The sequence below is a fragment of the Strongylocentrotus purpuratus genome, unplaced genomic scaffold (genome assembly GCF_000002235.5).
Source record: "Strongylocentrotus purpuratus isolate Spur 01 unplaced genomic scaffold, Spur_5.0 spur5_scaffold_1, whole genome shotgun sequence".
Taxonomy (NCBI): Eukaryota; Metazoa; Echinodermata; class Echinoidea; order Camarodonta; family Strongylocentrotidae; genus Strongylocentrotus; species Strongylocentrotus purpuratus.
In genome coordinates this window covers 26,813,025-26,831,205 of record NW_022145594.1, presented here as the reverse complement: position 1 = coordinate 26,831,205, position 18,181 = coordinate 26,813,025, and the positions used below count along the sequence as shown (strand labels likewise).

Genomic DNA, 18,181 nt, shown 5'->3' with positions numbered 1-18,181 from the left:
TATCATATATTGGACAATATATAGAACTATATTTTTTCCTTAAAACTATATAACGTAAAGCAATCAGATACAACTTCCGGGTCGGAGGTCAGTGCACGTGTGACAATATTTTGAGAAAGGCAAAAATCGCTATCAGATTATGCCCAAATTGTAACAGTTATACAGAAAAAGTCGCTTTATACAGCTCAGTACCGTTGCGAGTGATTTGGATCTTTCCTATCCAGTGTGAAGAATGGCTGATAAGATGGAAATTGTTCGTGTAGGCTCAAGAAAGAGCGAGGTAAATAAGATATTTTTTGTTCAGTCCCACATGTGTAAATTTTTGCTGTTGAAAAATTAGTCCAGATTTATGTGCGTGAAGACACGCCCACTTAGCTTGCCTCAAGGCGCAGGCATGGCACGTAGTTCGCTGAAATGAGCGAACCGCCTGCGACATTTTTAAACCTAACCTAGCCAATGCTATCCTATGCTGCATATTAATGTTTGAGAATATTTGCGTTAGTAGATCTACGGCGTAACGGTGTGGTCACAGTGGTGGCCCTAGAGACCCTAGAGTCTACCGCCGATTTTTTGGCTGGAGAAAACAAAAAAACAATTTTTTTTTTGCCGGCTCTATAGTATAGGCAGCAAGCCAGGTTTGTGTTAAAAAACCCAAGTGGCGTGGGGAAGGACCTTTATTTTATCATTATTATGCAAATATTTTATTTTTTAATTTCATTGCTTGCTCTTTTTACCTTCTAGTTCTACAGGCCTGATAATAACCTGATTTAGCCGAGAGTAGAGGTCTAGACATCTATATCGGTTTCCTGATTTTGTTTTCTTCCCGATTTTGTTTTATTTACCCAATTTTTTTCCTCCCAATATTTTTCTTCCCGATTTTATCACTATTTTCCTGATTTTCCCCTTATTTTCTTGATTTTTCCCTTTTTTCCCCAATTTTCTTACTCTAAAGGGGAATATTGTTAGATGCCATTTCCCCACCTGAATCCTCTTTCTTTCTTTTTACTCGATGGTTGAGGGAAAAAAGAAAAAAAAACTTCAAAAAATGCTCAGCCTTAACATGAATTTTTGAGTGATTGTGTAGTCAACACATGTTTATTAATTTTGTTTATGGTCAACTTTTTTTCTCTTTCTATCTTTTGTTTTTTAGCTGGCCATGATACAAACCAATCATGTAGTGGAAATGTTGCAGAAAGTTCATCCAGAGACTGAATTCAAGATAGGTGAGTATAACCCTGTAAGTTGGGGCTTTGATCGGATCAGAAGATCGGAGCGACACCTTCGCACCTTTGATTGGTATCGGCAAAAAAAATCAGCGGAATTTTTGTTTTAATTTTTTTTTTTAAGGAATTAAAATGTCAAGTTTTAACGGCTTGCATATATGTTTTGCTTCTTTTCTTAGACCAATATTATTAATATCAAAGTCATGAAAAAGCACTGAATATCAACAAACATGGTCTACAACAACTCTAAATGACAAAATAATCCCTGCTATGCATGTTTTTTTTACCATACATTGATAGCCCAAAATTTTTGGCATTAAAAAAAAAAAAAGGCAGATTTTTATTGATCGACGATCATAATTTATTATCCAATTTCACCTGATCGGCTCAAGATCACCCCCAACATTGGTTACAGGGTTAGGTAAGTATACCTTGCCTTTTCCCCTGAAAGCCAGAAGGGTATTTCCTTATACCACAAAACCAATCACATGACCGGAAACTTTCACAGATTGTTATAAATTGAAAATTTCAGTGCTGAGAACACTGATGAAGGCTCTTGACTCTCACATACAAAGTCCCGGTTGCAATCCTTGCTAGGTGATGACATCCTCAGACAAGGTGTTTTGCCTACATTAGTCACTGACACTCTTGACCTAGGTGTATTCGATGGATACCTGACTTTGCTAGAGTTGCAGGGCCCATAGGTATAGAGCAGCCCTGGGGTAAATTTCTCTTGTCTAATCTGCAAGAAATTAAAATTGATTAAAGCATCTCTAAAGATCAAATAGATGGATATGATAGCTTTATAAATATTGGCATTATTATGGTTATCATGATCATCATCATCATGATTGAACTACTACTACAACTACTGCTACTAATTACGGCTATTGCTACTACTATAATGATGAGGATGATGTTGATAATGATGATAATGGCGATAATAATAATTCATGTAGTAATAGTAGTAGTTGTAATAATAATAATAATAGTAATAATAATAATAATGATAATGTTAATGATAATGATAATAACAATACTAATACTAATACTACTCATACTACTACTACTACTACTACTACTACTACTACTTCTGATTTAAAAAAAAATATATAATAATAATAATAATAATGATAATGATGATGATAATTATACTACTTATACAACAATACTAGTTGACTAGTTGCTAATGACAATGTGGAAAATAATCATAAAACTTATTTTTATGATGATAATGAAAATGACGTTCCTATTTTCTGTCTCAGTTACCATGGAGACGATAGGAGATCACATCCAGGACAAGCCCCTAGCTTCCATCGGAGAATCCAACCTCTTCACCAAAGAGCTAGAGAAGGCCCTCGCTCTAGATGAAGTCGACATGCTCGTTCATTCCCTCAAGGACATGCCGTCGAGGTTACCCTCCAACATGGCCATAGGAGCCATTTGCGAGTAAGTAAGAAGTGCAGTGAAACCTGTCTATAAAGACCATTCAAGGGAGATGGGAAGAGTGGTCTTTATAGGCAGGTGCTTTGATTATGTACAGGTACATGTTTCATTGGGAGTGTCTTGTTATCAGCTACTCTTTAAATTTCAGAATTGATTTCCTTGTCCAAATTACAGAATTCCCATTTAAAGTATCTATCAATCTTGAGAATTCGACTGTGAAGTTTTAACTTACTTGTACGTCTTACTGTGAAGAATGTCATGTCTTATCACACCTGGGGTGTGTTTCACAAAGATCCTAATTCAAACTAAGTTGGATTTAAACATTAATGGAGAGCCATTTGTAGTCTTAAAATAAAATTATTCAAAAGCAAAAATTCAAGTATTTTAGACTTTTCATAAATTCCACATCAAAAACATGAAATTCTCCTTGATAATAGAAAATATAATGATTTGAATCAAAATGTTATGCCTTTTAAAATAGTCTTTACAAAATATTTTCAAGGATGCTAACGATTTTCCATAATTGTTAAGTCCAACTTAGAGTTAAGTTCTACTTAGGATGTTTGTGAAACACCCCCTGTTTTACTCTCACTTTCTTTCTAGGAGGGAGGATCCACATGATGCTCTAGTTCTTCACAAAAAACTAACAGGAATCAGCATTGAGACAATGAAAGAGGGCAGGTTAGTCTTGGATCATACGCCATGACCAAAAAAATTAACAAAACTTTAGAGGAACACGTTTTCATTATCAACTTTGAAGTTTGAAAGTATATTTGTTCCACATTTACATTTAAAAGTTATTAAGATTCATAGAAGCTGAAGAGTCTCTTACAAAGCTTGGAGGGATGAAACTGGCAAAGGAAACTGTAAAAATGTGTGGAACATAAATAAAAAGCAGACTTTGTACATGAATTTAGAAATTAACACTCTCTTCCTTCAGTTATTTAAAGCCCTACTCCCCTAATTACTTGTTGCAAGTGGGTTTCAACCCAGTTATATAGATTGACCCCTGTGCAGCCAATAACAAAATACTGTCCCTTAAGTATGGTATGAAACCCAAAAGGGAAAATTCTCTAGAAATGCATCCACATGTACAATTCTTTTAATAATTGAAAAAAATATCAAGTTTTATTTTGACTGGCACTCTATCTCATATTTATTCCTATGCTTTTCCATCCATTTCATTTCCACTTTTTTCCCATTCCACTCCTTTTTATTCTTTGTTTTTTTGTTCTACTTTAATTTTTTTCAGCGTGCTAGGAACAAGCTCCGTCCGGAGAGTAGCCCAGCTGAAGAGAAAATTCCCCCATCTTGTCTTCAAAGATGTTGTATCCTTTAAACCAGAAATGAATTTGTTGTTTTATCACTGTATTTATTATCCAACAATAAAGGAACAGAGATTTAAACACATTTTGACACTGACAGCAGAAAATACACAGAAAAGGGAACACAAGAAGAGCGCAGTGTCCCGTTTTACAAATAGTTGATATCAATCACAACTTATTTGCGATTTATACCAATTGCAAGTATGTACATGTACATAAGAGATAGGAGACTGCAAACTTGCGATTGATTGGAGGACTTGCGATTGATTTGGATCAATCGCAACTCTTTGTAAGACAGGGCCCAGGACTCCACCACATGAATTCTGTGTTTACTATAAAATCAAAAACCTGGACTGCTGCCTTGTTTTGAACTTTGGAGTTTATGGTACACATCTCTATAACATGGACATTTTGTTCCACTACTTGAAGCCAGTATGCAGGATAGTTGATAATCAATTTGGTAATTATGCAAATTGTATGTATAAATTACATAATTTGTTTTAAAAATGTTAAAGATATAATTCCTCGGTATGGTACATTCATGTAAATGGGGGACAATTTGAATTTAGATTTAAAATGCCCCATTTGAATGTTGTTTGATCAAGCCAAAATGTTCATAATTTTCCTTCTTTTTTCTTTAGTTTGCCATCCATCCTATTTGATTTCATAAGTTTTGTTCAACTGTTTTGTATATACAGTAAAACCTACTTTAGTGACCACCTGTCCACAAAGACCACATTTTTTGTTTCCCTTGAAAAAGGTTTCTCATTGAAACATGTACTAAAGGAACCTGTCTTCAAAGACCACTTTTTGTGTTTCCCTTGGGCGGTCGCTATAGACAGGTCTGACTGTATAATAAGAAAATACTTACATGTATGTGAAAAATTAATACACAAATGCTTGAATTCGAAATCCTTAACCACTTATTGAACAGAGAGGTAATTTGAACACCAGGCTGAGGAAGCTGGATGAAGGCCAGGTCTACGATGGATTGGTTCTGGCTGTGGCTGGTATGATGAGGATGGGATGGGAACACAGAATAAGTCAGGTATGAACTGACCACAGTTTGTGAATTAAAGAAAAAAATGCACATTTGACATCAATTTATAACAGTATATTTTTCAAAATGAACAAATCTTTGTTTGTAATTTGGTACGTGCCCTTGTGTGAAAAGGAAAGAGAATTTCATTTTGACTGATTTGCAAATTGTAATAATGCCGGACAGACATGAAGTTTGATTCCACACTTTTTTTACCAAAATAATGAATAAATATTTGATCATTCTGAAAAGATACATGTTTTATTCAGGGACTCAGTGTAATGTGCATACACCACATGACTCTTATCTATATTTAAACCTGACCTAAGGGTCAATATGCAATTGTTAATTATTCTTCAGTGTAATAGCAAGGAGCACATAGAGCACATTTAATTTTAATAAAATCTTATTAATGGAAAACTTAGACTTCAGCCCAACTTCCTTGTTAAATCCGATTTGGAACAAAAGCTTAAACCCAATTTCTAGTTTAAATTATAGAATAAGGGCCAGCGTATAGTGTTCATCGCCATGGGGAACATTTATGTCGACAGTCCGTACATCCTTGATTATAAGTATTGTTTTCAATTTGCTCAGATTCTAAAGCCAGACATCTGCAAGTACTCCGTTAGCCAGGGGGCACTCGGCATCGAGATAAAGACAAAGAATCGAAGGATGCATGAACTACTAAGACAACTCAACCACGTTCCGACCCTGATCCGGTGCATAGCAGAGAGGGGGCTGTTGAAGACTCTAGAGGGCGGGTGTAGTGCGCCTGTTGCTGTCCATTCAGAACTAGAGGAAAATAGGGTAAACATTTATTTCTTTCATTTTATTTGATGTTGTATATATTGTGCAATTACTAACAATAGAGAGATGAGTTGGTCAAGCGGCACGTTCATTTGGTCAGCCTACAACTGGCTCTGGCGACCCCGGTTCAAAACTGAGTCACGTCTTTCAGATGGTGACGTTAAAGGTCGGTCCACAGACATAAATAATCATATTTGATTGATACACGTCTGTAAAAACCCAATTTCACACACAATAGCCAGTTCAGGTATCAACCGATTATTTACACCAGCAGTACTTGTAAGGAGAGTCCCAAATAAGCCAATCTAATTGGTTTGCTGCTGCTCAGATGATGTTATGTATCACTAATCTATCAACAAACAAAACTAACTATATATTTCTAACACATGTAACATAAGACATTTGTGGAATACACAAGGGGATAGTATGGATAGTATATTTGAGAAAGCCGACCTAAAACAAAAAATCTGTCACAAAATTGTTAATCCTAAGGTCTCTATGGAGTAACCTTTAATCATTGATTGTATATTGACTTTAATAGCGAATAATTCCATAATGCAGAAAAGGCATGTTATTATTGCCTTAAAGATGCACAGTAGTGGTCTCTCATGGGGAAATTGACACCATTTGTTTGTTTACACAATAACAGGCGTAGTCAATCACCAGGATTAGCCCTCATTCTTTTACGACCAACAGGCCTTATGTAAGGCTCTGCATTCCCACCAATCGCCCCATATGGAAAAGTCATTATCTCACATTTCCCTCACCCAAAGACTCTCCTGAGAGGCTAGGGGGTATATCTTGATGGGACCACAGGTTTGCTGTGTGCAAGACTTGTACACCCATGGATGGTATTTACACCAAGTCTGGTGTCAGCAAATTATGACCTACTGCACAAGGAAACTGACTATCATCTCCCTTTGAGGTCTATAACATTGAGATAGTTTCAAGTTGAAACTGTTTGATCTAATAAAATTCTCTTATTGCTTCTTTTCTCATATGATGATAATAATACATAAGATTTATAAGGTGCCAAATCCACTTGACAGTCAAATGCTCATGGCGCAGCTTGTGCAAAAGATGAAATACATGATACATTTATACAAAGTGCAATAGGAAAGGTACAGACATGAAAGGTTATGGTAATCAATTATAAGCTAAATGAAACAGATATTTCTTAAGATTGTTTTTTAACACTTCATGATGTTTTTTGTTATAGCTGACACTGAACGCATCAGTACTAAGTCTGGATGGATCAGAATTACGAGAGGAAGAGAAATCAATCACACTCCCTCAGGAATTAACGCAAGAGGTAATTATAGACAAATAGCCAAACTGTAAAGCCTGTCTGCACTAGTTTGGCCAGGAGGGATTATACCTCCCTTCATGGTCACCAACAAATCAGCTCTCACTTTAATAACATAAGAAAAAAAGGGATCATGGGGGACCAACGGGTATACCATTTAGGCATTGTTTGCCCTATAGAGGGCGCAAGCAGCTACAAGTAGTGCAGTTTGAAAAAGAAGGTTTAGTTCTGGTAAAGGGCGCAACAAAATTATTAGATGAGCTTTCTCATTCTTTTACGTCTGTTTGGAGAATTATCACAGAAAATGCTCCCTGAAATTGATTCCTCTTCAAATGACACCAGACACATAAGTTTGTTGTCCCACATACTCATTTATATGTGCAGTGCATGTGACTGTCAGCAAGACAGAGACATTTTCCTCTCATTTTGGTGATTCCAAATCCTCTTTAAATAGTATACAACAATTTTTGTATACTGCATAATAATAATAAACCTTTTCAAGTTTCTTACAGTCAGTTTATTTCACAATGTACTTGCATGTCCAGGGCCCCATAACACAAAGCTTGGTAATTGATTGATGTGCAATCAATCACAAAAATTAAACGTACAACAGTGGCTACGCTTTGTGTTACAGGGCATAGAACTAAACTTTATCTATAAGTTTTTCTCTGATTATAGTTTCTTTCTTAGCATATGAGGAGAATTTTACTAGTTCAGCTATCCAACCATTCTTTATTTCTATTTACTTGAAAATACAATTGGTGCCAGGGGATTAATGCATGCAACGAATAAAAGTAAAGAATTCTTATCATGAACAAAATATCTGTTATTTTCTTCCCATAGCATTCCCTCGACGCAGAAACCAATGAAGAAATGAAGCTCTTCTCCAGTGTTATAGCACCATGGGTATCCCAGCATGCAATGCAGGAAGCAGAGGCTCTCGGTGTCAGCGTTGCCAAAGGTCTTTTTGACAAAGGAGCGGGACCAATCTTAGAAGCAGCTAAGGAGGAGATAGCGGAAAGGAGAAAGTGAAATTGCATCATTCCTTGAATCTACCTACAGAGTTCCAATGACTCACCTTGATGTGTGGAATCAATTGAACTACCCTGGACAAGAATTTCTAAAGAGAAAATTGATCATTATATCTTCCTTAAAATGGCAACAGTAATATTGTACATTTATCGCCACAGTTTTTCAAGAAAAACTTGTGTATTTGGAATGCTTATATGTTGACAAGTTAAGAAATTGTCAATTTGTATAGAAACACAATGGCCCAAATTCACAAAAGAGGTTTGTCGACAAACCTAGGTTTATGTACGTCATATGATGCGTTTTTTTACAAACCTGGTTTGTAAAAACGCGTCAAAACGCGTCATATGACGCACAAAAACCTAGGTGTGTCGACAAACTTCCTTTGAGAATTTGGGCCAAAGATTTTTAGCTTTTCAACAGGTTGCTAATTCAGGTATTTTATTGTTCAATTTGTATACTGTACAAGTTATCGGTGTCAAAAACCTTATAGTCATTAAAGAACATTGTTGAGAGCAGATATGTTTGCTTTTGAGGGCTCTGCTTAAAGCGCCACTGCAATGCCTAATCGGTGAGCATTGGTCCCCCATGATCCCCTTTTTCTTATGTTAATTGAGAACTGATTTAATGAGATAACCACCTGTCAGTGGCAATGCAGGGAGGTCTAATCCCTCCTTTCCAAACTAGTGCAATGGGGCTTTAATGTATCTTGTGTACTTATCAATATGATTGGACAGATTAATACATACGGTACATGGGTGTGTAGCATGTCTACAAGGTCCCTGTATGCTCTTCTTATGCCCTAGATATAGACATAAAATTGTAGTTCAGTCAAACCTGTCTACAGCTACCTCCCAAGGGAAACACAAAAGTGGTCTTTGTAGACAGGTTCTTTTAGTACATTTTTCAATGAGAAACCATTTCCAAAGGAAACCAGAATGAAAAAGAATTTTGAAGAAAAAAATTGTGGTCTTTGTAGACAGGTGGTCACTAAATCAGGTTTGACTGTATTTATATGCCAAAGAGATCTATCTTTCATGCGATGTAATTACGATGCTGCCAATTTAAAGAGGTTGAGTCAGTAGTTTAGGACGTAAAGGCACAAGATTAACTAGAGTAAAAGTTCCTTCATCCTTGGTAAAGTAAGAGAGCTAGTGCCTGGTGATCTACGGAAAAAAATGTGTTGGGGCTCATCAAACTTTGGACTATGAATGTATAGTAATGTGTTCTTTAAAAGAATAAATTATACTTAAGAAAAAGACTTGTAGGTTTAAAAATTGATCTTAGTCTTTGTGAAACACTCCCCTGGACCATCAGTGCCTTATTTTATGCCTAGTAGTGCAATAATTTGTGACCAAAACATTTATGACAATCTTATGGACGAAAAGAATTTGTGTGAAAATATCAAGCAATATATTGTTTGGAATGATCATGAACATCTATGAAAATTGATTGCGAGGCCTCAGTCACTCCGAGGACATACCAAACAAAATATTACATTACTTAGCCCGATTGCCCAAGAATCAGTAGGTTTGGAGTCTGTTTGGCGTTGTGACTAAGGTATACATGATTTGTATTAAAGTTGGTTATTTTTACAAATTCAGTACTATTCCTGATTGTGTAAAAAGCAACTTTATAGGAGTAAGACTTGTAAATTGGTAGGGAGAAATTTCTTGACGGAATGAGTACTTATGATGATAGTTTATAACAATATCATAGTGTACTTTATATTAAAGTGAAATGGGTACATTTTATATTATACAACTCACTCCCAGATCCTAATCAAATGATTGGTCATGTGCGGTCACGTGTGATTCATTTACTGAGCCTATTGCACTCGTTTTCATGAAAAGGAGTGCAATATTTTCCAGTACTATTGAACTTGTTATCAGAGTGCAGTAGTGCGTGTAGAGGTTAGAGCGCTTAATACTGCGTGTGAATGCTGGGCCTATTCTTGCGCAGCATTATGCGTAAATGGGTGCAGAGGTAAGTGCGCTTGCTATATATCTATACTTATGTGTGCGCACTAAATTGAGACTTATTAAAACTTTATTTATTTGTCAGCCATATATTATGTCACGAAACAATCTTGAATTAATTCTTTTTACATAAAAAAACAAGGATCTAGGAGTTTCGTCGTATAAAACAAATGATGCATGTTTTCATTTGTTTATTATACGATCTATCCACCCTCGTTGATGCTGTGTGTATCTATCGCACTCAGCCTAACGGCTTCGTGCGATAGATACACACAGCCTCAACTCCAGTTCGGATAGATCGTATAATGAACTCATGCGCATCATTTGTATACTATCTATGTCTATGCCTTATGAATGCATGTGGTATTAGTATTATGTATGGTACATACAATTACATGTAATGGATGTTCATGTTGTCCACTTTTGTGATCAGGCTGAATTTTCTTTAACTCTCTGTACATTTCATACCGCCAAGATTGTTTTGCTCTTTAAAATATCAATTGACCTTTTCTCACAATACATGTGCTAGTGCACACAAAATGTTTAAACTGAATTAAAAATTACTCCAATGAAGATTTTATACATGATAAACTGGAAGTGGAACTGTGCCGTTTTGCTTTATTTAGCTTAATTTTTTCCCTCTCCCTCTCTCTCTCTCTCTCTCTCTCTCTCTCTCTCTCTCTTTGTTGATGCTTTCGTTCTGTCTCTCTCTTTCTCTGTTGATTCCCTGTCGATTCTCATGTTTTTCTCTCCTCTCTCTCTTCTTTCATTTTCTCTGAAATATTAATACAAGATTAATACAAGATTAAAGCTAGTCAAAAATGAAAATTATAAATCAATGGTCATTTACTGTAAATCTAGTAACCTGTACATATATATATATATACAAGTACATGTGAAAAATATGATACCGGTACAGATAAATGCAAATATACTTTCACATGTTTTATGAAATTTTGCATGAATTGCCTTATCTACTATATATGATGTACACTGTCGCTCATATAGTTGGAATTTTTTGTTTTACCCCAATTTATGGAATTATTTTGACAATGATTTATTCCTAATAGATCTATACTGATAAGGCCCCCCAAAAAAATCATTTGGTTGTCCTCGACCGCCCGCTCGTCATTTTCGGGCCGCTCGCATTTTTTTTTTTTTTTTTTAATATTTTTTAAAAAAATTATTTCAATTTTTTTATTATTTTAAATTCAATTTTTTATTTTTTTTATTTTTATTTTTTTAATGTAATTTTTTGGGGGGAGCAATCTTAAATGCCAAACATACCATTTTATGCATTTGCAACGATCAAAATGCGTCCCGTTGCCAGTTTTGTCTTTTCAGTACGCAATTAGGTATTTATTAAACTTGCCATTTTTATTTTTCTATGTCAAAATGCCGTTCATTCAAATCAGGTTCTGAGCATTCTTAAACTCATTTTAAAGCCCATCTGTACTAGTTTACAGGAGGGATTAGACCACCCTGCAAGGTCACTGGACATGTGGTTATCTCATCAAATCAGCTCTCAGTTAATATAAGATAAAGAGGATCATGGGAGACCAATGGTCACCGATTAGGCATTGTTTGCTACATAGAGGGCGCAAGTAGCTATAAGTAGTACAATGGAGATTTAAAAGGTGCTGTATTTCAAAGCCCAAAGTACTTTCTGTGTTGGTCTTGATATCCCTTGTACATTAAACTAGTCTTTTACCATATTAAGGTGTTTTATAGACTTTGTTTGTTTAAATGCTTGACAATCCCAATGATTTTTTTTTTATGGAAAAAAAAAAAAAAAAAAGGGAAAAAATGGGGGGGAAAAAAAAAAAAAAAATAGACACACAAAAAATGAAGTTAAAAAAAAAAAAAAAAATCCGCCCGCCCGCCCCTACTCCAGAAAAGCAATCGAGGACAACCAAACAATTTATTTTGTTTGGCCTAATAGTATACATTCTCAGATTTTATTGAATAATAATTTGCCAATGTTTGTTTATTGCGTGACTGCTAAAGCATGTGTATGCTATGCTTATCAACTAGGGGACCTACGCCCTTAAGTCATACATGACAGTAATGAGGATTAATGCCCAACAAAAGGGCACTAATATATATCATCAATACGGTTTTGATCCTAGGGCCTCAGTTACGAGGCCATTGCTTTGCCACTGAACCATGACTGTACGCAGCGGGGGCTAGGGCAGGGGGCAGTTCCCACAAATAAAAAACAAAGAAAATGCAATAAATTATCAATAATTCATTGAACTTCCTCTCGGTCCCCAACAGAAAAAAATCTTCTGTGTGCGCATGCCTTGAGCCATAATGCATGGCCGTACAGAGGATTTTTTTGTTGTTGATAATTGCCCTATTTAAATCTGAGAGGTGCCTCTTTTACTGTGACAAGTGCCCCTTTTCCTTTGTAAGAAGTAACCCTTCCCCTTTTAATGACTACCTCCATTTCAACTCGGATAAGCGCACCTTATATTTTCACATGTGCCCCGTTTCATCTCTGGTAAATTACCCTCTTCAGGTACGAGAAGTTACTCCTTTTCACTTCAGATAAGTGCCCCTTCATCTCCGATAAATGCCCTTTTAAAATCTGATCGGTGCCCATTTTCAGGTGCAATAAGTGCCCCTTTTCACCTCTGATAATGTCCCTTTTAACAATAATACGTGCACCTTTTCCTTTCTAATTAGGTCCCTATCCCCTTTTTATAAATGCCCTTTTCACCTCTTATAAATGCCCCTACAACAAATGCACATTTTCCTTTATTATAAGTGCCCCTTATCGTTGCCCATTTTCAGATGCGATAAGTGCCTCTTTTCATCTCTGATAATTTCCCTTTTAACCATCATACGTGCCCCTTTTCATTTCTAATAAGGGACCTATCCTCTTTTCATAAATGTCCTTTTCACCTCTTATAAATGCCCCTATCAAAATCTGTTGGGGGCCCCTTTTCCGTCGACAAATGCCCATTTCCTAATTTTCTCATGACTGATTTTTTTTCTTCATCCCTGGTGAAGGTGTAAGAAGTGCCCCATTTTCACCTCTGATAATTATTTATTGTACTTAGACACATGCTCCTTTTCTTTTCTGATAAGTGTCCCCTTTTCCTCTCATCATTAAACGTGCCCCTAATTTCAAGCGACTAAGAGCAATTTCCCCAAAGCTTGATCGCTACGCTAGCACGCATTTAATATAGATGATATACTTATGTTACTTATTAAAGGTCTTTTCGGTCTTCCGTTATGAGAATGTGCTTATAACCCCATCATGATTGGGTTTTTTCCTCTTTATAAAATGTAATTTATTTTTTGCACTGCGACCACAATAATACTATTTATACAACACCTACGTGGATCCTTGTCATTTGATTGGACGATTGTTGGTCACATGATATTCAATAGATGGTATATTGCACGGTCGTGCATTTTTGGTTATATGCGCCGTGCATTTTTGGTTATATGCAGATTGCGTACCTCTCTGCTGCATGTGCGCGTATCCCTGCGTGTATCTGACGCGAAGGCAATCTGCTTGTCATCGAGAAGGCTTGACTCGAACTTTAATTTATCTTTATAAGGAGTAAAGCATAATTTGTTGATTAACGTTCTATTAGGTCTTCTTCGATGTTGTATAAAACAAATAATGAATGTTTTTCATTCGTTTAATAGTGCAAATATTTTCATTCGTTGAAAGATTAACGTTAATTCTATTCAACTCGGCTGACGCCTCGTTGAATAGAATGTTAATCTTTCAACTCATGAACATATTCGCACCATTGAACTCATAACCATTCATTATTTGTATAATATTTAATATATAATAATACAATAGCAACATACAAGTTGCTATGTCAGACATATATGCTGTAGCATCACCAGGAAGACAGAGGCAATGATGATGTATATTGTACATGTACAGAAGCGGATCTAGAGGGGGGGGGGGTTGGGGGGGTTGCAACCCCCCCCCCCCCCTTGGGCGGCCCCCCCCCCCCCAAAAAAAAGGGAAAAAAAAGAAAAAAAAAGAAAGAAAAAAAAGAACGCACGCTGGAGAGAAACCCTTTCAAGTGCAAATATTGTGAGAAGATATTCAACTCATCTGGTAACTTAACCAAACACATGATAACTCTGGATATAACTATGTATTAAACTGTTACTTGATTTAAAAAGACGTTATCATGCACTGCTTTTTATGGTCTCCATTGTGTTAATAGATGCCAGGAAAACATCACTTACGGGGTTCAAATAAACACCCCAAAAAAAATCGGCTCGCCGCTTCGCGGCTCGTGGACGATGCTCCGCATCGTCATTATTTTGGTCAAACCCCCCCTTAGCAAAAAAGCTAGATCCGCCCCTGATGTATATGGAAGCATGCAATTCTATTATGAACGTGTCGCTAATTAAGCTGGGGGAAATTACATACCATTAAATGTCTATTCCAGAATATTAGTTTAGTCTGACATGTCTGACATAGCAACTTATATGTTGCTATTGTTTGTGGTATGGTAACACGTGGTCAAATTTGGCAAAGTTACATGTGCACTTTCTCTAGTTAGCTCATTGATGACTGCATGACAGACACAAGGGGAATGAGATCTGGAGGTTTTGGGGGGTGGAGCTTAGCAAGTTTGAAGAACAAATATTTATTTCAAAAGATATTTAAAAATCTATGAAACAAATTCAGAAGTTTACATATCAAAATATGAGATGTATGCAGGACTGCACACCAACAGGATTACACTTGTATTTCGATGTCATGGACTCATGGGCCTTTTATAGTCAGGTGGCTTAGCGAAATTATCGTGACACGGCGGATAAAAGCGCCATTTTTGGTACAGGGCTTCCTTTCGACCTACTGAACGATATTAGCCTAGGAGCCCTCGGCAAAAAATTAATTTAAAGGTGTGGGGGGGGGGGCGGGGGCGTCATTCCGGAGCCCCTAAATAAAATATAAGTTAAAATAACATTGATCTGTTGTTGTACAAATGTAATTTTTGGTTAGGACCATCTGAACGATGTTAGGGTTGAAGCCCCCCCCCCCCCCAAAAAAAAAAATGAATTATGTATTTGGGGGGCGGGGCGTCGTACCGTAGCCCCCATATTATATCTCATGTAAGATCACATTGGTTTGTGGTTATACGAAAGCCTGTGTTTGTACAGGGCTTCCTAATATAAGGACCTACTGAAAGATAGTAGGGTAGGAACCCCCTGGCAACAATTTCATATAAGGGTGTGGGGGTGGGGCGTCATCCTGGAGCCCCCCTCCCAAATAATATATAAGGTAAAACAACAATGATTTTTTTTTCTTGCCCGAATGCAATTTCTGGTACAGGGCTTTTTTATGACCCACTAAACGATGTTAGGGTTGGAGCCCCAACAAAACATTTATATAGGTGTGATTTGGGGACGGGGGCGTCGTACCAGAGCCCCCGTGTTAGAAATAATGAAAGATCACATTGGTTTGTGGTTATATGAAAGCCTTTTTGGTACAGGGCTCTCTTAGGACCTACAGAATGATATTAAGGAAGGAGCCCCCGGCAAAACAATCGAGTAAGTGTTGAGAGGGTCGGGGTGTTGTTTCGGAGCCCCCGTGTTGATTTTGTTTTATCTTAATACTTTGCATACTCTGGGGATAGAATGTTGTAAGTTGCCAGTAATTATAGTCTTAACAACAGAACACGCTCATGTCAGGTGGATAAGCGTTACTATCAACTGATCATAGCCTAGCTAGGAGCCTTTCGGAATTTTTGAAAAAAATCATGTAAAACACTGAATTTCAAGTTAGCCGACATTTGTGACATAATTCCACTCATTCCTGAGAATCAGTGGTGAGCTGTCCAAATTTGCTTTGCCGCATTTGCAGTTGGAGCAGTCTCCTTTGCATGAACATCTGATAAGTTCACGACATGATCTGGAAATCTCTGGAATTATCATCCAAACTGGTACCCATGACTCTGATACTTTGGTCCAGGCAAAGTCCTTTGGATAAGGAACCACTGGCTGTGTTTGAGTGGAGGTCGTCCATATTCCCGCTTGATAAACTGCACGGCGGACATGCTGGAGTAGTGCATCCTTGGTGGGTGGCAGTTTGTCCATCGCTCGATTCTTATGGCAGAAGAGTTCCTGTCTTGTCTTGTTGACAGAGTTCAAAGGACTGGTTTTGTCATACAGGATAACAGTCAGTCTCTCGAGCTTTAGGAACGAGTCGTCGTTGAGTTCCAGCATCTGGAAAGGATGGTCGGCTAGAGACACAAATATCTGTGTGACATCTTTAAAGACCTGCCAGGCCTGCCAAACTGATTTCTTGCCCTTGCCATTGAAAGCAGAGGTTGTGTCACAACCTGAAAAATGCGTGGAACATGGGTAATGCACGTGATTTCTGCTGCCCTAGGCTCGAGTAGATGGCGTTGATGTGTCATTCTTGCCCATGCCAAAGGCCACCCAGATGTCAGCCAAAGGTTGAGTTGAAATCAGATTATGGAATATGCCAGCAAGGATTACTACAACATAATTATGTGTCCACAGTTCGCACACGGATAGTCTTTCCCCCGTGTTTCAGAGAATGTAGCACATGAACCACAACTCATATCTGGTGTCCGCCTCCTCGTGCAGTTTTGCATGGGAATGCCAGTACCAATAGATGCCACAGATTTCCCGGATGTGACATATACAGCTTTGGCTGGCGGCAAGTTGAAATCTTTAATCTTGGAAGTCAGAAAGGCAAACAGCTCTTTCTTGTTGAGTAGCCGGGTCACAGAGAAAGTCCATCCAATTGCCTGGTAGTTTGGTCTCACCCGATACTTTCCTGCGCACACCCTTGGCTCTCTTTTCCCTCTTTTAGATTCTTTCAAGCTATCTGGAATGTATGTGTCCCACACAACATCCAATCTCATGGCGTCCTGAAGCTGCTTTTCCAGGTATGGGATGAATACCCTGTCTGCATACTCATGGAAGGTGCTGACGCTGGTATATAGTGGGCAGACAGTGTGCGATGACGGCACCATCCAGGACTTTGCAGTCATAGGTTAAAGGTGGCTCTGATTGACCAGGTTGCTCAAGACATTTCAGCAGGTCCGACTTCGTGCTGGGCAAATGAAGCTTGTTAAAGTCTGAGAGGGAAGGAGGGAAGGACTGTATCTCATGTGCAAAGAACTCTGCCAAGTCACCATCACACTTCTACATAGATATGTACAGCTGGCCGAAGAGTGCCACGTTGTTTTGAAGCACTTTGATCTTCTTCCCCTGCTTAGATGTTACCTTCCGTTTAGGTTTACTGAATAGTGCTAGAGAATTACTGTACTCTTGATTGGGTCATGGATGGAGTGGCTGCGAACATCAAGCACATTCTTGACAAAGTTATTTTACTGCTTCCTGCCTGTATCCTCCAATGTGTGCAATGCGGCTACCACTGAATCATCCGCGCAGTTGCGACTGTCAAGAGTTACCAGATCTGAGAAATCATCCAAGAAGGGATTGCCCATTCGTCTGATGGTATCGGAAAGGCTGACAACCTGTCGCTGGAAGGTCTTCTGTGTTGAGAGACCCTGCTCATGATGCTGGAAGTTCTCCGGGATCGCTGTGTCATCATCAGGATGGTATTCTTCTTCGAATTGCTTTAGCAGCCTGGACATCTCTGGTCCCGAAAGCATCCGTCGTCGAAAAGCCACAGGGTTTTCTGTGAGTCCAACAGCTCCACCAGAACCTCTTACAATCTTGTTTTCCTGCTCATGAGCTTGATCAAATCGGATTGCAGAGAATTTGTTACTTGTCTCGGAAAGGACCCAGTGAGAAAATTCTCAAACTCAACGCGGGGGCTCAGAAACAACGCCCCGACCCTCTTCACACTTATGTGATTGTTTTGCCGGGGGCTCCTTCCTTAATATCATTCAGTAGGTCCTAAGAGAGCTCTGTACCAATAAATGCTGTCATATATAACCACAAACCAATGTAATATTTTATGATATCTAACACGGGGGCTCTGGTAAGACGCCCCCGCCCCAAATCACACCTATAATGTTTTGTTGGGGGCTCCAACC

General features: G+C 37.9%; 1 protein-coding gene across 1 annotated transcript; it reads left to right on the top strand.

Moving 5' to 3' along the window:
• The first annotated feature begins 76 nt into the window (after window positions 1–76).
• LOC575537 (porphobilinogen deaminase) lies at window positions 77–8,232 on the top strand. Its single transcript, XM_775932.4, has 9 exons — window positions 77–280; window positions 1,151–1,223; window positions 2,489–2,672; window positions 3,273–3,350; window positions 3,922–3,997; window positions 4,929–5,042; window positions 5,628–5,840; window positions 7,060–7,152; window positions 7,990–8,232. The coding sequence occupies exons 1-9, from the start codon at window positions 233–235 to the stop codon at window positions 8,176–8,178; spliced, it is 1,068 nt and encodes a 355-aa protein (XP_781025.2). The 5' UTR covers window positions 77–232; the 3' UTR covers window positions 8,179–8,232.
• The last annotated feature ends 9,949 nt before the right edge of the window (window positions 8,233–18,181 follow it).

Excerpts from the sequence above, each read along its gene's own strand:
- LOC575537 (XM_775932.4), top strand. The coding sequence starts at position 233 with ATGGCTGATAAGATGGAAATTGTTCGTGTAGGCTCAAGAAAGAGCGAG. Across the intron at positions 3,351-3,921 it reads GAGACAATGAAAGAGGGCAG|CGTGCTAGGAACAAGCTCCG; the intron begins GTTAGTCTTGGA and ends AATTTTTTTCAG. Across the intron at positions 5,841-7,059 it reads CAGAACTAGAGGAAAATAGG|CTGACACTGAACGCATCAGT; the intron begins GTAAACATTTAT and ends TTTTTGTTATAG.